This window comes from Bactrocera tryoni, chromosome 1, assembly GCF_016617805.1.
Source record: "Bactrocera tryoni isolate S06 chromosome 1, CSIRO_BtryS06_freeze2, whole genome shotgun sequence".
NCBI lineage: Eukaryota > Metazoa > Arthropoda > Insecta > Diptera > Tephritidae > Bactrocera > Bactrocera tryoni.
The window spans coordinates 31,423,841-31,447,603 of NC_052499.1; the positions used below are offsets into that span (position 1 = coordinate 31,423,841).

The 23,763-nt window shown below is 35.2% G+C and overlaps 1 protein-coding gene across 9 annotated transcripts; it reads left to right on the forward strand.

The window, feature by feature from the left end:
• Window positions 1–1,165: 1,165 nt before the first annotated feature.
• On the forward strand, window positions 1,166–23,637 carry LOC120782267 (tachykinin-like peptides receptor 86C). 9 transcript variants are annotated; one of them, XM_040114441.1, is made up of 11 exons: window positions 1,166–1,607; window positions 2,634–2,849; window positions 6,017–6,323; window positions 9,352–9,497; window positions 15,770–15,983; window positions 17,808–17,942; window positions 18,245–18,325; window positions 18,395–18,481; window positions 18,552–18,812; window positions 18,879–18,994; window positions 23,119–23,637. In XM_040114441.1, the coding sequence occupies exons 3-11, from the start codon at window positions 6,142–6,144 to the stop codon at window positions 23,400–23,402; spliced, it is 1,506 nt and encodes a 501-aa protein (XP_039970375.1). In that variant the 5' UTR covers window positions 1,166–1,607; window positions 2,634–2,849; window positions 6,017–6,141; the 3' UTR covers window positions 23,403–23,637. The 9 variants fall into 9 exon arrangements, with proteins under 9 accessions (XP_039970375.1, XP_039970384.1, XP_039970379.1 ...); XM_040114450.1 differs by having other exon boundaries at window positions 23,122–23,637; XM_040114445.1 differs by having other exon boundaries at window positions 6,090–6,323.
• The last annotated feature ends 126 nt before the right edge of the window (window positions 23,638–23,763 follow it).

The following is a 23,763-nucleotide window of genomic DNA, read 5'->3' on the forward strand; positions in this document are numbered from 1 at the left end:
CTGAGGCCAAATACGTCGGTCAGTGTGTGAGTTATGTATATGTATAGTATTCATTAAATTGTTTGGAAGCATTGTCAAAAGTTAATGCAATCGGTCCAGACTTTTCTTTGCCCAATATATCCATATAGTGATTTCATTTATGTTATTTAAAATGTGAGTTATTTTTTTTAATTTTGTGAGAATTTTGTTTTAAACTTCATATCTCTAGTATAATGAATTCCGATCCTCAGGTCGACGTTTTCCACATCAAGCGAATATGTATATTAAATTTTTGTATCTTAAGTTGAGTTATATGTACATATGTGATATGCAGTAAGGTTATTTATGATATAAGTGAATCATGTGAATTTATTTAAGAATGTATCATACTAGTGAACGAAAAAGTCAGACCGAATTCACGGAGATCTTTATCAGAAGATAAATCAATGTTCAATACCGGCCTTAAACGTAGTAATTTAATTTTACGGTAATAGTAAGTCCAAAAGACTCCGGAAGATTAAAGGTAGATAGGGCAGAGTAAGAGCCGTTGAAAACATTGACAAATTAATCCATTCATCAGATGGTTGGACTTCAGTTACAAATAAGATTATTTCTTTGTACTATGTCATATTTTTCACACCTGTTGTTGTGAAAAAATGTAAAATACATAAGCGAATGTTTCTAGTATGTCCATATTGTGTGCCCTTTGCCATCATCTACAGGTCATTCATCATTTCAGACAGCTCGCAACTTATGCATACGTACATACGTTTGAAAGTGTAAATATAAATATATATCCAAGGTCATGTGCTCTACTCAAAAAATATACTCCTGTTCGAAATAAATATTATATATTCAGACTATACAAGTGTATAAATATACACATATGTACATACATAAATGACCAACTAAAATTTATACAGTTTTATATCTGAAAACCCATATACATATATATTTGTAATATCTAATACATCCAAATACGTACGTACATACATATCCTTGTGAAAGCACAAAACAACCAGTTGATAATGTAAGGGTAAGTGCAGAGAACACATGGTATATACATAGGTATGTAATATAGAGAAGCGAAGCTTTTTCCGTAAAAAGTTCCTATAAAAGATGATAGGAAGCTCGTTCAAAAATTTCCAACAAGTAGCCAGACATTCTCTCAACAGATGCATGTGAGCATGAGTACAGTAAAGTCATAAGGATGAAAATTTTTGTGGTGTTCTGAAGCAATTGAAAGATATAAAAAGTCATACTCTCGACTCACGGGAACCAAATCAGCCAATGCAACATTAAATGTGTGGATAAGCAAGAGTACAATAAAAATGTGCATACAAAGATGACTCAAAAACAGCTCCATTATGGTTAACGTGACCACAGGTTTTAGCAGAGGCAAAACTCACGAATACGAATTCGCGAATTTCAGTAGAAAATGAAAGTTTGACAGAGACTCGTTCGTGCTATATTCATAAAATGCATACAATTTATCCAATTTTAATTGCTGTTAAGCAAAAAAGTTAATTGCCAAGAAAAATTGTGCAAATTTTTTATTTGTTTCGAATAAATTCCATAATCAAATCTTTAACGAGCTTTCTGTGATGTGTTTACAAATGTGTACATAGGTATGCGTTTAGAATATTATTAGGTTAATGTGATAACAAAGAAAATTTGTGATGAAACCATTAAAATATGCCTTAATATTTGATCGAAGTTGAAGTTTTTAAAATAATGAAGTGCCAAAATTTACAAATTTACGCCAACGCACTTTGCAGTCTACCACATAAATACTGAAGTACATACACACTCACGAATGTATGTACATACAATGTATGTACATATATACAAATGTGTTATAATATTTCTGTGCATACATATTCATAAGAAGTTGGTGCTCAGGAGCAATGCATGTTGGCGAGCAGGCTCTGCTCTCGCTGTTTTTGTCATCAAATCATCAACTTTGGTACCATCATTCTATTGACAATATGTATATAGAAGACGTACTAAGTACGAAATTATCAAAGATGTGAAGAAGAGACTAACGGTAGATGTGTCAAACACCTTACAGCGCCATAATGTCTGTCAAAAAAAATTTAACGTCAATGTTTAGTGAACTAACATTGAATTAATTAAATGAAGTTCAAAACAAATTAAATACAGATTACAACAAAAATTTGTCCTCTTTGTTTATTCTATCTTACAATTTAATTTTGAGTTCTTAATTCTTTTTTTATTAGTAAAATATATGTATATGTAGTAGAAGACTCACAAAGTGATATGAATGCCTAAGCGTTTGCAAAATTTGATAAAAATTTGTTAAATACCTATTTGAATTTTTTAATGTGACTTCCAAATATATGCAATTTCGTTATATTAAACAATATTTCGTATAGGACACATTTTTTATAATTCCTTATATAATAATTATATTATAGCGAGAGTTGGGGCAGAAAAACTCAAAATTTTAACGAACAAAATCGTATTACAGGGTTACAATTTACCTAAAAGTGAGAAAAAAAGTTAGTGGAGAATTAGAAACAAAAAACACCCCACCAACTTTTTCATATTTTGATATCCGAAGTATAGACAAATGTATGTGTATATACTTACGTGTAGACATTTAGAAATATTTGCATTGACCTGCATTTTAGAAGTTACTGCACTCTTTCAATGGCACCTGCAATTCAATTGAGAAATTGAGAGAATTATTCGTTAAGTGCCTAACATCGAACTATCTTCTTGGGAAAAATCTTAATGCAGTAAAATAAATTTAAAATTTCTAAGACGAATACTGAAATTTAACAGGGTTATGAATTTACACAGATTCATTTTGCGGTAAAAAAAAATAAATTTGTTATCATTCCCAGGTATGTACCATATTTATTTATGTGTTGGACTTGTATGAACAGTGAAATCTACCATAATTTTAATTTTCAATTTGTCATAAGTCTAAAATAAATAAATATCCGCGTTCTTTTTTGCACTATATGTCACTATAGCGAAATGAAATCACTTTATTATTTTAACTGCAGGTCATATAGAGTCACGTCAATGCCGTTTCCACTGATTCTTCTTCTTTACTGGCGTAGACACCGCTTACGCGGTTATAGCCGAGTTAACAACAGCGCGCCAATCGTTTGTTCTTTTCGCTAGGTGGCGCCAGTTGGATATTCCAAGCGAAGCCAGGTCCTTCTCCACTTGGTCCTATCCCATCCCGCACGTGTTGTGGTCGATCGTAACGTTGCGAGGTAGGCAGTCTGTTTTCTCTCCACTGCGACACGGCACTCCTCGTCGTACCAGCCGTTCTTTTGCATTTTCCGAAAACCAATAGTTTCGGTTGCAGCTGTACGTAAGGAGTTTGAAATGCCGTCCCACAATTCCCTTATACCGAGCTGTTGACGAGTGCTCTCAGAGAGCTGGAGTGCAAGCCGAGTAGAAAATCGTTCGGCTATCTGTTGTGATTGCAGCTTCTCGAACCTTCCTTGTGTTTGTTGACGTGCGTTTTTTGCTGCACAGAGGCGGGTGCGAATCTTGGCTGCAACAAGATAGTGGTCCGAGTCGATGTTAGGACCTCGGAGCGTACGCACGTCTAGAACACTGGAGACGTGTCTTCCGTCTATCACAACATGATCGATCTGGTTGGTGGCTTTTCTTTCTTGTGCTGGAATCTAGTACTACAGATAACCATATTTCGGGCCCCGGCGAAGTCGATCAGCCTCAACCCATTTGGGGATGTTTCGTCATGGAGGCTGAATTTACCGACCGTAGTGCCAAAGATACCTTCATAGCCCACCCTGGCGTTAAAGTCGCCAAGCACGATTTTGACATCGTGGCGGGGGCAGCTCTCATAAGTGCGCTCCAAGCGCTCATAAAAGGCATCTTTGGTCACATTGTTCTTTTCTTCTGTCGGGGCGTGGGCGCAAATCAGTGATATGTTGAAGAACCTCGCTTTGATGCGGATTGTGGCTAGACGTTCATTCACCGGTGTGAATGATAGTACTCAGCGATGGAGTCTCTCTCCCACCACGAATCCCACACCAAACCTGCGCTCCTTTATATGGCCACTGTAGTAAATGCCACAAGGACCTACTCGTCTCAGTCCTTGTCCCGCCCATCACATTTCTTGGACGGCGGTGACGTCTGCCTTTATTTTCACGAGGACATCAACCAGCTGGGCAGCTGGTTCCCAATTAAGGGACCGGACATTCCAGGTGCATGCCCTCAATTCGTAGTCCTTATTTTGTTTGCATGGTCGTCATCAAAGGGGGCTCACTCATCCTATGCTTGTAGCTCCTTTTCATTGGTATGATTTTTTACGTGGCGGGTCCCAAACCCAACGCATAACCCTGCGGAGGGGATATTTCGCCTTCTCACTTTAGCTCGCCTTCAAACGGATGTTCTTAGAATACCCAGAGGATACTTGGTCAAAGAGCGGAAGTCGTGAGCTGCTTGAGTCATATGTAAAAGAATCGTTTCTGGCCACTCCCAAGTGAATGGCGATCAGAGAACTTTCCTCACTTGCATGAACTTCTACACATGCCTCCATCCTCCACTGTTTAACCGCAGATTATTTTACGAGAATGAGTAATTTGTGTAGATTGATTGATCCTAATATTTACATTAACGTATATTTATACTCTTGCAACCTGTTGCTACAGAGTATATCTGTTTTGTTCACCGAAAGGTATAGTATGTATCATCTAAAACTAAGCGTGATAGATATAGGGTTATACAAATACATATAAGTATATATAAATGATCAGGATGACGAGAAAAGTTGAAATCCGGGTGATTGTCGGACCGTCTGTCTGTTCGACTATCCATGCAAGATGTAACTTGAGTAAAAATGAGGATATCTTGATGAAACGAATTCGTAGATGGTCGTAATCGAAATCGTATAAAGTACCATAAAAAGCAGTAAATTAAGATATAAAACTCTAAATTGGTGCAGGGAATCGCAGTAGCAAGGGACACCTGTGGCAAAACTTTTGAAAAAGTGGGCGTGGTCCTCTAATAAGTGTAATGTACATATCTCCTAAACCAATAAAGCTACAATAACCAAATTCGCCCACTTTAATCCTATAAGAACTCCTACCGATAGTGTGAAAATGTATGAAATCGGGAGATAACCCCGCTCACACCCCATACAACGGTACTTTTAAAAACTACTAAGAGGGCTTTATAAGGGCCGGTGTGAAAATTGGACAAGGGCGTGGCTCCGCCCACGTTTTGGTGAAATCCCCTTTCTCGGGACCCGACCACCCGATTTCGACAAAAGGACGTGGTCTTCTTCACTTATTCCTACGTCACGGACTACAACTGCGCCTACTTCCCATAGAGCACAATTTTAAATTCCACTTGATTCTTTCACTGTCCAGTGTACAAATCAAAAAGCAATTCATATAACGGGATAAAACTTTGCACGAATAATGCATTGAGTGTATGCCACCTTACGACCACAAATTGTTAAAATCCAACAAAAGCTGTTCCAGCCCCTAGGTACGGAATATTTGAAATTCAGGGACAATGGTTCGTCTTTAGGTAACAAATGGGTTGAATCGGACTAATACTTCCCTTAGTACCGCATTTATCGGCCAATATGTGAGTTATCTCAAAGAAAATGCGAGCGCGTGTTTTACTCATAACAATCTAACTGTGTGCCTAAAAGAGAACATCCGGCTAACTTTGCTCTATATGATTGCTTTTTTTAGTATGTGGCATTTTAATAGTATGTGATATTAGGAAAAAAATAAAATACTATCCTATTGGGTAGTCCAAAAAGTTTTTTCATAGTTATATATAGATGTGTATAAATGAAATTGCTTGGATTTCGACTCACTGGTTAACGTTTTACACCTTAAAGTATTTCACTGGCTATGATTCTTGCAAGTTGCTCGAGTACAAAATGTTCTGTTGCACCTGAACTTAGCCCTTATGCTTTAAGTGACACTATCTTAGATTATTATTGTATATTGTTCATTCACTTTTACACATTACATAAAAATAACTGTCTTTCTGCATACATATACACAAGAAAATATAAAACGAACTTTCAAAATGCGGTTTGCTATATGCATATCTAAATATGTACATATATATGTATATAGTTAAAAGACGAATTATTTAGTTGTGCGGTAAAGGTACGGTTAATTGTCAAAAATGTCGGACATCGTGGATACGGAATTACTAGTGAATTGTACAATACTCGCCGTCAGGCGTTTCGGACTTAACACTATTGTAAATTCATCTCTATTGAGCAGCCTGAATCGATCGGAAGTTATCAATCTACTTTCTGGAATAATAGAGAATAAGGACAACCTAGACAACATTAATGATGCAAAGTGAGTTTATAACATTTACATTATTTATTTATATAATTTTATTCAAAGTCAGATACAAATAATAAAACAAGTGTAAATAAACCAACTTTTGCTGCCATGGTATTGCGAAGTTTTAAAATGTGGTATTTTCTTATTAAATAACATTGTTTTTAGATACAAGTATAACTTATATAATTTTTTCCTAACTGTGATCAGAATTTCCCACTATACAAATAAAAACAAATATTAATGCCAAACTCTAAAACCTGCAAAATATTTTTACCTCTTTTTGTTCACACAACTGTACAATTCCGACATGAAGTAAATTCCCGCTCTTTAATTTGTATGCAATGCATTGTAGGTTTACACAATGATGCAATGTCAGTATTGCCGCAACCATTCTGCCAGAGATAAAGAGATGCCCTACTTATTTCTCATTGGAAGTGAGAGAGCAATTGCTAAACGTCAAAACCTCCTGAACTCGATCAGCTGTGAAAGTTCAGGAGATTTTGACGTTTAGTAATTGGAAACGAGCGATGGCCAGATTGAAATCTTACCAAAAAAATATGTAAACGGAGGGATTTGTTGCATTGTTGAAGACCACTTATAAAAAATGCAAAACAATAAAAATTAAATGAATTTGTGAAATTTAAATGTATTTTATGTAACGTTTTGTAATGTCAAGCATCATAGTATTATTTTCAATGGAAAATGATTAAAAACATTTATTGATTGAGGGCTAAAAAGCTAAAATCCCTTTATTGGGTATTGAAAGGTCAATAGTCGGTTCTTTTAACATACCAAGAAAAGATTTAAATCAGAGATCTTTAACTCCTCTCTCACTGGAAGTGAGAGAGCAATTGCTAAACGTCAAAACCTACTGAACTTTGACAGCTAATCGAGTTCAGTAGGTTTTGACGTTTAGCAATTGGAAACGAGCGATGGCCAGATTGAAATCTTACCAAAAAAATATGTAAACGGAGGGATTAGTTGCATCGTTCAAGACCACTTATAAAAATGAAAATTAAATGAATTTGTGAAATTTAAAGGTATTTGATGAAAGGTTTTGTAATTTGAAGCATCATAGTATATTTTCAAGGGAAAATGATTAAAAACATTTAATGATTGAGAGCTAACAAGCTTAAATCCTATTATTGGGTATAGAAAGGACGAAAGTCAGTTCTTATATTATTCTTTAAAAAGATGTAAATAGTTTCTCCATATAATAAATAACCACTATTTAGTAATTTTTATTCGTACTAAATGTTGGGTATTGGTTTGATAAATGCCCAAAAATTGTAATTTTGTTCAATCTGGCCATAATGCAAAATGTTATAAAAAACGCTAATTTTGAGGCGCTCTCACACTGGAATAAGTTTAACAACCCTTTATTCCTGATTTAAATAGTTTCTCTCTATATTAATTAACCACTATATAGTAATTTTTATTCGTACTAAATATGGGGAGTTTTAATTTAAATGTTCAAAAATTATTATTTTGTCCAATCTGGCCATAATGGAAAATGTTATAAAAAACTCTAATTTTGAAGCGCTCTCACACTGGAATAAGTTGGACATCCCTTTATCCCTGATTCTGCGATGAGCATCAATGTCGTCAACAGCTGAGATCACCTGATCGAAATAGTTAATTTATCGGCACAGAGATTTAAATAAAATGACTTAAATATAGTAAAGAGGTTGCAGTAAAGGCGCGTTAATGATATTTTTTGGGTGTTAGGTTCCCCTGGAAGCCTCTTTTCACCTATATAATATATACAACACTAAACAAAACTGTTTGTAATAATTTAAACCAAAAGTAGATATATGCTTCAAAAATTAAAAAAAAAAATAGAACAGATTTACCAATATTTTGATACAATTAATAATATTTTAATCAAAACTAGGTAAATTTAATATTTATGAATTTGAATAATCGAAATATATTTGAAAATGTAACAAAAACGTACTTAAAGTAATAAATTGTATAGCGTAACACGGCAACACACTCTTGCCTTATTTAAGGCATTTGACAGTTTTAGTATGTAGTAGAATATTTAAAAAACCCTAATGAAGTGCCTGGCCTTTTGTCCTGAGTCTCCCTCATTCCATGGCATTCTTAATGTAATTTCTGTCATTCTATTAGCTTTCGCCTGCGTATGTATGGGTGAAAATGATAGGATTTGTTACTTGTAGGTTTCTACAATGATTGTTATGGCACATGCAATATTTAATAGTAGTTTTCTGAATTTAGAGTTGAGTTGTGGCACTTTATAAGTTTTCGTTCAATGGCATTTTGTGTGCGAGGCTATCGCCCGATTGCGCCAATCTGCATTAGCTACCTCTTTATTTAGACAAGGATTACGATGCCACATTTTTACTCAAGTTATCGCAGGATTGCAACCCTTCATCCTGATTATTTATATTTATATAACTGTATATATATGTCCATATATATATCTCGATTAGTTTTAGATGATACAAACCACCGTTAGGTAAACAAAAATGTTATACTCTATAGCAACATTTTACAAGAATATAAAGATTATATGGATTGCAGTATATGCAAAGTAGAAGTGCTTGTAGATAGAGTGATCTTTGTGCAATGTTTGAAGTAGTTCCTGAGATATAGAATTTTACCCGAAGGTGAGTGGTGTCACGATCACTTTCCAATTTGTATACCGGCTTCTATGAAGCCCTTTAATGTTTAAAATTTTAAATTTCGTATTCCCTTATTAAGTTATCGCACTGTTAGTAGTTTTCAACATAACCGTTATATAATGAGTAGACGTGGGTATAATTCGATTATACCCAGCCGGACAATAAACATGCAGAATTTAACCCTTGTCCTCATTCTCATTATATGGATATCGTGGTTAATTTGAACAATTAAAATAACCGTTAGATGAACCAAACAAAAAAGTATGTGACAGCATGTTGCGAGAGTATAAAAATATAAATTAATGAAATATTCATTTTATTATATACTATAATATTACAGTTCGAACTTGCTTTGAATATATTTTGTATGAATAAAAAATTTGTCTTCACAGGGACTTTTTAACCGAATGCTTATTTCCGTCACCGACGAGACCGTACGAATTGCCATGGGAACAAAAAACTATTTGGGCGATTATCTTTGGTATGATGCTGTTTGTGGCAATTGCCGGAAACTGCATTGTCTTGTGGATTGTTGCTGGTAAGACTTACATAATAGATACCACAATTTCGATTTAAAAATATTTAAATTATGTTCGTTATACACTTTTTACATATGTACATACAAGTATATCATCAAGCATAATGCGAGCTAATATAGCACCACTTTTATTAAGTTTGAAGGAGAAGGAAAAACTATAGAAAATATAAATTACTCATATTGAAACAAAATTTTATTCGGCTTATGATTTGACAATTGTTCAATTCACAACCTGTCGTAAAGCATCGTAAAATCGTAAAATTATAAATTTTTACACTTGTTTTTTTATAATTTTACGTTTTTACGATGCTTTACGACAGGTTGTGAATTGCTCAAATATCTGATAGGAAATGTTCTAAAATACATTTTATGTATACGATGGAGCGAACCAATAAACTACTCAATTACGAATTTTATAATGATATGTTGTTTTGCTCTGTAAACGATATGAATTATTACTAAAAATGTAAATATCTACATATATATATAAAAATTCCGAGTCTCGTTTTCTCCGGGGTAAACTCCTAAGCTACTAAACCGATTGTAGTACATCATTGGATACCACCTAGGTAGGTAGGTAGGTAAGTGGAGTGGCCTTTAAGAGGCCCATTGTGATACCACTGTTAGTAGAGTCCCCTAAACTCTATTGGGTCCTCTTTGAACCACCCCAGATAAAGTTCATCACTACGAAAGGTTTTATCTGCACAACTTGGGGGACCTCGTCACGTAACCCTCGACCGATAATTGCTATAATTTTCCTACATAGAGCTTTACAATCCCATAGAAAACATTTAATTCTCTCTTTCTAGAGTTCTTATATCATTCCCTTTAAATTTTAATAGTCAGCATGTCCGAACCATATTCCATTCGTGCCACGTTTGCCTGTCGAGCAACCGAGACTCGAATATGTTATGTTGATTGTTCACTAAGAGAACAATAGATTCTTTCACTAACTTTGACAAATCAAATTTGGTATCATATTAACTTTTGAAGACCATAGAATCACTTAGTTTTATTACTATATTTTGCTTCCCATCCCGAAAAGTAAACTAAAATCGTTGGACATAGAAATGGAAGTGCTGATTTCATAAATTTTTTACATTGTTCAAGTATATTTAAAAACATATTTTCAAGCAATTTTATAAATATATATGTACATATACGTTCAAAAATTGAGTAAGGTCAGCTGGACGTTTCAAAATCATGAAGATCTGGAAGTTCGAAAATATTTATATAAGGAATAAGGAAAGTACTGATCCGATTCAACCTATTCTACAATCTGCTGCTGGAGAAAATAATTCGAGCTGCAGAACTTAATCGAATAGGTACCATCTTTTATAAGAGTATGCAGCTGCTGGCGTATGGCGATGATATTGATATCATCGGCCTCAACACCCGCGCCGTTAGTTCTGCTTTCTCCAGACTGGACAAGGAAGCAAGGCAAATGGATCTGGAAGTGAACGAGGGCAAGACGAAATATCTCCTGTCATCAAACAAACAATCGTCGCACTCGCGACTTGGCTCTCACGTCACTGTTGACAGTCATAACTTTGAAGTTGTAGATAGTTTCGTATATTTGGGAACCAGTGTAAACAACACCAACAATGTCAGCCTGGAAATCCAACGCAGGATAACTCTTGCCAACAGGTGCTACTTCGGACTAAGTAGGCAATTGAAAAGTAAAGTCCTCTCTCGACGAACAAAAGCCAAACTCTATAAGTCACTCATAATTCGCGTCCTGCTATATGGTGCAGAGTCTTGGACGATGTCAACAACGGATGAGTCGACGTTGCGAGTTTTCGAGAGAAAAGTTCTGCGAAAGATTTATGGTCCTTTGCGCGTCGGCCACGACGAATACCGCATTCGATGGAACGATGTGCTGTACGAGATATACGACGACATCGACATAGTTCAGCGAATTAAAAGACAGCGGCTACGCTGGCTAGGTCATGTTGTCCGTATGGACGAAAACACTCCAGCTCTGAAAGTATTCGACGCAGTACCCGCCGGGGGAAGTAGAGGAAGAGGAAGAACTCCACTCCGTTGGAAGGGCCAAGTGGAGAAGGACCTGGCTTCGCTTGAAATATCCAATTGGCGCCACATAGCGAAAAGAAGAAACGACTGGCGCGCTCTTGTTAACTCGGCTATAATCGCGTAAGCGGTGTCTACGCCAATTAAGAAGAAGAAGACTTTCGACAGATTTCCGTATTTCATTCTCATTTTCCTTAATGGCCTTGATAGTAGCTTCGTTTAAGCCAAAATCCTTGCCCGCATATGTTGAACCTTCACCTCTTGCCAGACAATGCAAGATTTTTAATTTAATTTAATTTTATTCTCTTGCTCTTGCCAAACCCTAGCACGGTGCATGAATTGCATATATATATTGCGATATATGAGCGCTTGGGCAGAAAGCGAAAACTTTGACTCGGTTTTTCATTTTTACGATTTTTCTTAATTGGCGGGCAGGATTGAAAAAAACTAAACGTATGGAATTGGGGCAAAGTTTATTATCTTTGGCATTAAACTATCTTCTATTTAAACTAAAAAAAATTAACAAAATTTAAGTTTGAACATATGTTTAAGCATCATAAAGTAACATTTTTTTGGTCGAAAACCACTTTTTAAAAAATTTAGAATTTTATTTTTTGAAATTTCCCTAGTTTAACTTGAACATAAGTTATTGACAAATATGAATCTCTTTAAATGTTTTGTTTCCGACAGAAATTGCGACCTGCATACTTTCCGCCGTCCGACAAATGCATACGCGAGATGCATCGGGCAATCGCTTCCCTAAGGCAGAATATCAAAGAATTCGTATCCAAAAAATGTTCGGGTGATGTTTAAATATATAACTATAAACCCTAAAAAGTTCGCTTTAATCAATTATTTCTTTCCCTCCCAAAAAAAAACATCAAGCCTCTAAAGCGGCTCCCCTTCTTAAATGTCCGAATTTTTTTTCGAAAACTCAATAATTAAAACATTTCGTACTTTATTCTTATGTTTTCTTCCATAGAAATAAAGATAAATCAATTCGTAACAATAAAATAACTCGATTTCTTAACTTACATTTCAAATCAGCAAAACCGATAAAATTGGTTTCTGTGACACCCAAAACCGAAAAAAATTCTGTTTCGAATATCAACCCAATAATGTCTGAATTCATGACACCTACTGCTTTTTTTGATCGGTTTCAATTCTGATTCCGACAACTACTGTTTACAATTTTTTTTTCAACCGTGTAACTTCAAACCAGTGTAAAAAGAACCGTGTAAAAAAAGAGTTGGGTGTAATTCTTCTTATATAGTATAAATGCAAGAGATAAACGTTAACCCGTAATTTCTGTCTACGATCCAAATTCCAAATAATATCAAATCGTTTTTACTGAGAACAATTCTGTTGGTATTTCTGACAAGGGAAAACTTCTTTTCATTCGCCCTTTCGAAGTTAACTTAAAGGAATACATCAAGTAAAACTTAAAGACTTAAGCATGATCGAAAGTTTACAAGTAATTTTATTCTATTTATAATAGGCGTATTCTCTTGCTCTTGCAAGACCCGGTGCACGGTGCAAGAATTGCAGATTTACAACGGCACAACAACAAACACACGCAGAAAAATATTTGCAAGGGCTGTAAAATATGTCAGACCAAAACCTATGTATATTTGCGTGCAATGTCACGCAAAAATATAATTGCAACCCTGTTGTAGTTGCCATTTTACATAAAGACATATGTATTTCATCGTTAAATTGTTGAGAAAGGTAAGTTTTAAATAGATTTTAAAATTTCTTTTTAATTTCTAAAGAATTTTTACAGTTTTCCACAAATATGAATAGCGAAGTTGCGCCACCAGCGAAGAGGAAAAGGCAGCAGCCAAACAAAAAGTGGAAGGAGAGTGAGGTGCACTCTATAATAGAGTTTTTAATGGAAGAGGCCGAATTTGAGGTAAGTTGATACGTTTTTTTTTATTTTTTATTTAATTCGGTTTTCTATTATTTCAGGCTCCAATTGCGCAATTGTTTTACAAACGATTTTTACATAACTCGCAGTTGGATGTCTCATGGGATCTGGTGCGGTGGAAGGTCCGGCATTTGAAGGCGCAGTACCGTAAAGCTAATGACTGGCTCGCGTCAACTGGTGCAGGACTACAAGATGGAGCTGACGGCAGAACCATCGAAGGTTAGTATTATACAGATATTTTAAATTTATTGTAAATAAAGCATTTTTTTTACTAATTTCAGCAAAAATTGCTAAAATTTGTCCATACTACGACCAGCTGAGGGATATATTTGAAAAGCGGTTGCCGGCCACGCAACCGTTACTGGTTGAAAGCAACCTTCCTTCGCCTCAATTATGTCCAGATAGTCCTGCACCAGAATTCGAAGCAGAATTCTTGGAAGAATGTGTACCTGCTGCGCCATCAAATGCCGCATCTCCGATCGCACCGATCTCCACACCGGTATCAACATGCCAACGGTCAATTCGTCCTCCGAAATCATCCGTTGGACAATTGGCGGCTATCCAAGCAGAAAAAATTGCTATGGAAGCGAAAAAACTGGAGTTCGATAAGTATAAATTCGAGGAGGAAAAGAAAATTCAAGAAAAAAAAGTTAGACATTGAGTCAAAAAATTAGATATAGAGTTGAAAAAAAAAATAGAAACTGAGGAAAAATTCAAAATGTTAGAATTAGAAAATGAAAGAAAGAGTAGCAATGTTTGAAATTGAAAAAATATGAAAATAAAAACAATTAAATATACTAAATAACATTTGTATTTATTTATGATTATTCATGGCAGTTAGATTATTTCTTTAGGTTTTGTAAGTATGAACTTATATAAATAGTTATATCAAAAATATAGTTGATATACCTAATACCAGTAGTATAACATACATATATTACTAATTAACGTTTTATTGATCACCAAACATTATTGTGTACAAATATATGCGCTTGGCTTTTGCCTCAGTTATTCGGCGGCCATTTTCATGTGAAGGAAATTCATCTGATTCTTCGTCGTTATCGAAAACTATATTGTCTACGTATTCAATATCGTTAGAAGTAGCTCGGAAGATGTTATGCAATATACAGCAAACAATAATCCAGTTAGAACATAGAATATGACTTTGTTCGTCTTGAATACGTGTTCTTAATTCTTTGAGGCTGCCAAAGCGTTCTTTTAGAATCCCAAAGCAATGTTCAATCCTCACGCGATATCTGCTATGACGCAAGTTGAATGCTTTACGCTTTGAATAGTCCATTTGTTGTGAATTTGTTCGAAATGGCGTGATAAGAGTGGTCAGCAATGGATAAGCAGAATCTTCTGCTAGCCATTGAGAAGAAGAAAAAAGTGAGCCTTCCTGAGTGGAGAGAGCACTGGTACGAAACATGCGAGCATCGTGTACACTACCAAAGTGTCCCGCTACTACATGCCGAATCCTTAATTGATAATCGCATACAACTTGTGCTTTTATGGAATAGATTCGGCTTTTTGAAAAATAAGCCGAATGGTTAACAACTGGTGCTTCTGCAAGTTTCAATTCAGTACCATCAATATATCCTATGCAATGCGGCAGCTCATTGTACGTTGTTTTAACGATATTTTGTCTTTCATTGGTATCAGGCCAAGTGATATATCTCAATTTTAACTCCAAAATTAACGAAAATACTCTCTTTGTAATCTTGTAAAGCGTTTAAATTCACCGAATCAGCCGTTCATATATCACTAGATTCTGCAATGGGTGCTCTCGTGCTCTTGTATATTTTGGTATAGTATTTTTGCAATCTGCAATCTTGCAAGAGCAAGAGAATACCCCTAATATGTATTGAAACTATTTTAGACAAAGTATATAATTTTAGAAGTTATATACATACGTATGTATGGATATTAGCGTTTTCTGGTGAGAAAGAATGATCGGTATTACAACAAAAACATATGCTCTCTCAGTCTCTCTTTGTAAATATAATACAGTTTTTCGTTAATTACTAAAGAATATTTGTACAGTTTTAAAATCAATGTTAACTCAATTATTGAAAAATGTTTATGATAATTCATATAGGAGTTCCATATTCTAGAAGAAAGAGAAAAAATCCGAAATTACACATTTTTCAATTTACAAAATAGTGCCATTTACTAAAGTTTGTATATTAATTATGCTGATAATAAAAATAAATCAGTCATTAGGTTAAAACTATGAACTATTGCTTGTGTTAATTTAATGTTTTATTTCTGTATTTGTTTACTACGCAATACTTCCGACGGATCCTTACCAAAGGTCATCGCAGTATGCGCACTGTAACAAACTACTTTTTGCTCAACTTGAGCATAGCCGATTTGCTGATGTCCTCGCTCAACTGCGTTTTCAATTTCATCTTTATGCTGAATTCGGATTGGCCCTTCGGTTCTATTTACTGCACAATAAATAATTTCATGGCGAATGTGACTGTCTCGACGTCGGTATTTACCCTTGTGGCTATATCACTGGATAGGTAAGGAACCGAACTGTTAAAACTGTAAATAACATAACGGAATACATACATAAATATGTTACACATTAGCCCATAAATAACATTTTCCTTGAACAATAAAAGGCAACGAACTGTTATTTTTGATCTAAGCCCCGTGGACCCGCATGATATGTACCTACACACATATGTATGTTAAGGGGTCCCGGTGGTCTAGAACCCTCAAATTAAGGTTGTTTTCTGGATTTTTTTTAAGGTTTAAAAAAAAAGCAATCGATTTAAAATTTTTACAGTTTATTTATAAACTTATGAAAAGTACAAAAATATTTTTTTGTTAAATAAAATTTTTTTTTTAACAATATTAAAAATGACGTCCAAAAAAGCTATCTTAAAAAATGACCCCCGGTGCCGTTGTTGATTTTGACTCTTCAGAACTTTGTTTATTTACTTAAAAAAAAAAGTGAAGTAAAAATGAATAAGGGAAATTATTAATAGAACGTTTTACGAAAAAATTCGTTTATTATTAACTATATTAAAAGATAATAGAGTGAAATTAAAAGTAATAATTCATTGTAATACGAATAAAGTGTGCGAAAAAGTTAAGAATATTGGAAAAATGGATAGCAAACTGTGTGTTGTTTATTTTCTGCCATCTAAAAATATTAAAATTTGTGTTTGTTAATATACTTGCGCATAATTTAATTAGCAATATAAAACTGTTTACCTCTGATGCTGTAAATGCAAAGGAGGCGGCAGGCTTCAAGCGACATCTGTCAAAAAATAGCAAACATCAGTCATTTTTGAGCAGTGTTGCCTACTCAAATTTGGTAAATTCAGCTAAATGCACGAAATTCGTGTGCATTACAAACTTGCACATGGATCAAATGCGCAAATAAATGTAAATTAAGCCCGCTAATGCATATTAGCGCTGTCGTCTGTCAGGGCTATTAGATCGAAAATAAATGGAAGTTCTTAAAATTAAAATTTAATCGTAGTCCCAGCGATAGATATTGATCTTATAAACACCATATTAAAATTTCAAGTGATTCGGATGGATAGTTTTTTTTCATCAACGGCACGCCGAAAAAAGTAGTTTTGAGATAAATGACGTCAAAGCATGCATGCATTGAGCCCCTTGACCGCGCGCTACCGGCTAAAACGGCTGTAGAAGCTAAAATAATGTGAATATTCTTCCAAAAATGTTACAGTATATTCTTAAAGGACGATAATTTCGAACTACATATCAAACAAAAAAAAATCGCTTTTTTGAAAATTCTTGACCACCGGGACCCCTTAATTGTTACTCAAGATGTATTTTGCACGGAAAAACTTATAGACAAACAGTTCGGCACCCGGAAAAAGTTCAAATCTCAGTTGTTGAGAAAAACCGTTAGCCGAACAAAATTATTAAACCCCATGCAAGAGACTGTAGGGGCTTTGCCTTATTAAGGCAAAATCAAACGGAGTAAAACATTTACTACTTTCGAAATGTTGACAAGGGCACAAAAGGTTTTAACGTTTTATAAAAAAAATGTGTATAAAGGCGGCTGTCGAAAGTAAGTATCTATTAAATCAATTTAATTGTTTGGTTTGTAAAACCAGATGATGAGATATGCAATGGTATACTATATACTACATATGTACATACATATACATATGTATATATGTTTGTATGCATTTTGCATATTGTTTATGCTGCATGGTATGGGGTTGTTTTCAAGTGCACAGCTTCCTACAGTTGCGTTTTTGGTAGGTTTAGGTTTAATATGAAATATTGAAATAATTCTTTCTTCACAATTAATAAAATTTTGCCTGTTATTTTAATAAATTTATTAAATTTTCTTGCAGATATTTTGCAATTGTTCACCCTTTGAAGAGACGAACATCAAGACGAAAAGTACGGATCATTCTGTTACTAATATGGGTTATAAGTTGTTTGCTAGCAGCGCCCTGCTTACTGTACTCAAGCACAATGACGAAAAGGTAATATTAAAATATCTAAATGAGAACAATGAACCACTTATTGAACCACTCTCATTATATATGAAATTATGAAAGCTGAATAGACGATTAATATACTAATATTAATTGTATTAAACATTTTATGTTGATCGAAAATTACAACCAAAACAATCTTATAATCTGTTATCAATTTTCGAACACTCAGAAGCAGTGTCGATTTCAAAGAGAAATAAATATTTAAAAAATTAGTTTATTTCATTATAAAAGAGTATAGATTTCTAAAACAATTATTTTTGTATACGTATCGCCTTGATTATTTCCAGATACTACAACGGCAAATCGAGAACTGTGTGCTTTATGCTGTGGCCAGATGGACGCTATCCAACATCGATATCAGATTATGCGTGTGTATTAAATTTGACTAATTTGTATATACATATCTTTTTAAGAAGCCAAATATTTTTGAAATGCAGTTACAACATCATAATCCTGATACTCACCTATGGTATTCCAATGGTTGTCATGCTAATATGCTACACCTTAATGGGTCGTGTTCTCTGGTATTCAAACATTCCTTGCAATATTGCATATGTGTGTTTAAATCCATTGTAACCATCCGTATTATTATAGGGGAAGCCGTTCTATTGGAGAAAACATTGATCGTCAAATGGAGTCGATGAAGTCGAAAAGAAAAGTGGTACGGATGTTTATTGCCATCGTTCTAATATTTGCAATATGCTGGTTGCCATATCATATGTTTTTCATCTATGCTTACCACAACAACGATATCACATCCGCCAAATACGTACAACATATGTACTTGGGGTTCTACTGGTTAGCTATGTCAAATGCCATGGTAAATCCAATAATATACTATTGGATGAACAAAAGGTGACAAAATTTATACTCGTAGCTATACTTAAATTTATTATTAACGGTGTTGTTTTTGTTTTTTAGATTTCGATTGTACTTTCAAAGGATCATATGTTGTTGTTGCTATGGTGCAGTCAATCACAAGACGGATTCCCCGAATTTAATTGCAAATAAAAACAGTTTTCAAAAGTCTATTAAAGGTACATAATAACTTTTTATATGTACTCTAGCAACATGCTGTTACAGAGCATTAAGGTTTTGTTCATAACATCTTAAACTAATCGGGTTAGATATGGAATTACATATGTACATATATGTACGTACACAAATGTTCAGGATGACGAGACGAGTTGAATTCCGGGTTGTCCGTGCAAGCTGTACCTTGAGTAGGAATCGACATACATATATATGTATGTCATTTCAATTTCAGAGAAAATCATTTGCCGATAAGAATGCCTAAAATAGGTAAAATCAGGGCAATACATCCCCCTTCATATCTAACTTAGCAGACTTTATTCCCAATATGTCAATTTTCAGCCAAAGCGGTTTAGCCGTTCTTGAATTATAAATAGTGTAACTAACACGACTTCCTTTTATATATGCATGTAGATTTACTAAGCTCAACACAATTTATTACCAAAACTTTATAAGGCAAAAACGTATAGGTACATATTTTCTCTTGGTCGCATAATTGAAATTTTATGTTAATGCTTTCGTATTTGTTTGAGGGGCTTTCCGTTTTTAAATCACATAACCATTTCATGTCTGTATTTCTCGTGCGCGTTTGGAAACTTTTGTTAAAACCGGTCACGAAAATTCGTGGAAAAACAGTATTCGTAAACTCTTATGAATTGCATATAACGAATTCCACTTCACAGAAAAACTATTGTATGGTGAATTAAGTTGTCCCCCAAGTTATTCTGCCTTATTATAACTTATTCATTACGGCATTTGAAAAATCTACCAATTAAAATGTACCAATTGATTACTAATTTTTTTTTTAATATTATGAAAGGAAGGGCTAAATTCGGGTGCAACCGAACATTTTATACTCTTGCAACTTGCAGGAATCAAAGCAAGAGAAATATCTTAAGGTATAAAGTGTCAACCAGAGGTACAGAATCTAAATCTAAATCTAAGCAATTTTATATACACATTTGCTATATATAACTCAAACAGTGACCGACAAATTCGGCATAAGATTTGTTAACAAAACGAAAATCATAATACGTAGAATATGGGAGTTGGTGTAGTATCGTTCTATTTTATTTATTAACTATTATTATGTCACATACTAAAAAAATGTTCCCTGGGTATCATTAAGGTACCTCACATAGAATCACCAATCATATGGAGTAAAGTCATCCGGATGCTCGAAAATCCTGATATTAGTTATATGGGGGCGAGGTCAAGTTTCCGACTAATTCCATTTATTTCAGAAACAAAGATGTACTGTTATGAGTAAACACGATTAGTCATTACACATAACATAAATATTGGGCGGTAAATGCAGCATAAAGTCATCCGGAAGTTGGAAAATCTTTATATTAGGCATATGGGGGCTCAAGAAAGTATTGACCCGATTCAACCCATTTTTAATATACAGAGATACTATTGCCAGTAAAAGATTATCTCTGAATTTCAATTGTACATACATCGACCGAAATTTTCGGTCAAAAGTCAACTATAAATATTGGGGTCTACATATTCGGTAATTAGGGGCTTGAACACTTCTCCAGCCTGCTGAATGGTAGTGAACGCACAACGCCAGGAGAAGGCGAACCCGATTCCCCAATCGATGACGATGGAGCAGATGTTCCATTGCCCGAAGATGAAGAAGTTCGAATAGCAATTACCCGCCTGAAGAACAACAAAGCGGCGGGGGCCGATGGATTACCGGCCGAGCTATTCAAACACGGCGGCGAAGAACTGATAAGGAGCATGCATCAGCTTCTTTGTAAAATATGGTCGGGCGAAAGCATGCCCAACGATTGGAATTGAAGTATGCTCTGCTCAATCCACAAAAAGGGAGAAACCGCAATCTGCGCCAACTACCGTGTGATAAGCCACCTAAATATCGCATATATGGTTCTACCGAAAGATTAAAGCCCACCGTCAACAAACTGATTGGACATTATCAGTGTGGCTTTAGACCTGGCAAATCAACAACCCACCAGATATTCACCATACGCTAAATTTTGGAAATGACCTGTGATAGAAGAATCGACACACCCCACCTTTTCGTCGATTTCGAAGCTGCTTTCGACAGCACGAAAAGGAGCTGCCTCTATCCCCGCAAAACTAATACGGCTGTGTAAACTGACGTTGAGTAACACGAAAAGCTCCGTCAGGATCGGGAAGGACCTCTCCGAGCCGTTCGATACCAAACGAGGTTTCAGACAAGGCGACTCCCAATCGTGCGACTTCTTCAACCTGATTCTGGAGAAAATAATTCGAGCCGCAGAACTAAATAGAGAAGGTACCATCTTCTATAAGAGTGTACAGCTGCTGGCGTATGCCGATGATATTGATATCACCGGCCTCAATACCCGCGCCGTTAGTTCTGCTTTCTCCAGACTGGACAAGGAAGCAAAACAAATGGGTCTGGCAGTGAACGAGGGCAAGACGAAATATCTCCTATCATCAAACAAACAGTCGTCGCACTCGCGACTTGGCTTTCACGTCACTGTTGACAGTCATAACTTTGTAGTTGTAGATAGTTTCGTATATTTTGGAACCAGTGTAAACACCACCAAACAAGGTCGGCCTGGAAATCCAACGCAGGATAACTCTTGCCAACAGGTGCTTCTTCGGACTGAGTAGGCAATTGAAAAGTAAAGTCCTCTCTCGACGAACAAAAACCAAACTCTATAAGTCACTCATACTTAATTGCCGACCTGCTATATGGTGCAGAGGTTTGGACGATGACAACCACTGATGAGTTGGCGTTGTGGGTTTTCGAGAGAAAAGTCCTGCGAAAGATTTACGGTCCTTTGCGCGTTGACCACGACGAATATCGCATTCGATGGAACGATGAGCTGTATGAGATATATGGCGACATTGACATAGTTCAGCGAATTAAAAGACAGCGGCTACGTTGGCTAGGTCATGTTGTCCGAATGGACGAAAACACTCCAGCTCTGAAAGTATTCGTCGCCGTACCCGCCGGGGGAAGCAGAGGAAGAGCAAGACCTCCACTCCGTTGGAAGGACCAAGTGGAGAAGGACCGGGCTACGCTTGGAATATCCAATTGGCGCCACGAAGCGAAAAGAACAAATGACTGGTGGGCTGTTATTAACTCGGCTATAATCGCGTAAGCGGTGTCTACGCCAATTAAGAAGAAGAAGAAGGGGCTTGAACAGTTTTGCACAGTTTTTTGTCCTAAAGTGGCATATTTTAAATGAATTATTAGTGCAAATTTTTCTACTGTTAAATTGACTACTTCCTGATTTGTACACTGGAAAGTAAAAAAATCAAATGGAATTTAACACTGTGTTATATAGTAAGTGGCCGTGGTTACAATCCGATTTCGCCCATTTTTACACCGTGACATAGGAATATGAGAAGAATGTCACATACTAAATTTGGTCGAAATGCCGTTGATGGTGATTTCACCAAAAAGTGTTTTAATCCCTTCTCCCATAAAGGCTTCTCATATCATCTCAGACGTTTCAGAGTCTCCAACAGTACCGTTATACATACATTTATCCATTTCCACATTGACGGTAGGAGTTTTTATGTTTTTTAAGATGGGTAAATTTGGTTGTTGTAGATTTATTAGTTTAGGTGATATGGACATTACACTTTTTAAAAGTTTTTGCCACAGGTGCCCCCTACTACTGCGATACCCTGTGCAAAATTCCAGTTCTATATCTTAATTTACTGCTTAGTTATGGAGCTTCATAAGTTTTCGGTTAATGGCGTTTTGTGGTCGAATACGCTCATTTACGAGCTCGTAATTTTTTGTACTAAGGAAGTCTTACCAAGTTTCATCAAGATATCTCAATTTTTACTCAAGTTACAGCTTGCTGGACGGACGGAAAAACAGTAATTCACTCCGATTTCAACTTTTCTCGTCATCCTGTTCATTTATAAATATGTAACTCTATATCTATCTCGCTTAGTTTTAGGTGATACTTACAACCGTTAGGTGAACAAAAATAATATACTCTGTAGCAACAGGTTGCAAGAGTATAAAAAATTTAGTTAAACTTTTAAAACATTTTTATTTTATTGCTTTCAATGTTATGCCATGTATGTGAACTGCATTATAATTTTAATCAATATTAAATATGCGTACTTTTACTTATTCTTTTTACTTTAGTAGAGGGCAAAAATATTTGGAAACGTAGTACCATGGAGACACAAATACAGGTGGCGCAAACTTCACTTCGGGAGAGAATCACCATGGATAAAACTCCGAATAAAGTCGTTGTGGACTGCATACAAGAGAAAGCCAAAAATGACAGTTCTCCAGTTTATATTTCAACCAAAAGCGGAACTGATCAGCAACGAATTATAATAAAATGTATTTCCTGTGACGAGGACAATAAATATGGTAAAGATATTCAGGGAAAGAATGAAAAGGATGGAAAAGACACACTCTGATTGTAAATTTAGGCATAAGAAATGTTTACATACATACATAAGTACGTATGAATTTGTAAATACCTTAAATTAAGTAATTCAATGTCACATATGAAATACGTAACCCACTTTTGCAGAACGACTTCATTAAACTCATGATGTATATAGTTAGATTATTGAGCTTTAAAAATATCTTTATTGATTTAATCAACTGCAATTGTATCAAATTACAAGTTGGCACTGCAAATATTCAAAATTTTTAGTTTGTTTTGGATCTACATACTTATTTATACTCTCGCATGTTGCCACCGAGTTAAACTCTTGTTCACCTAACGGTTATTTGTAACACCTTGAACTAATAGAGATGTGCATAAGCATATTA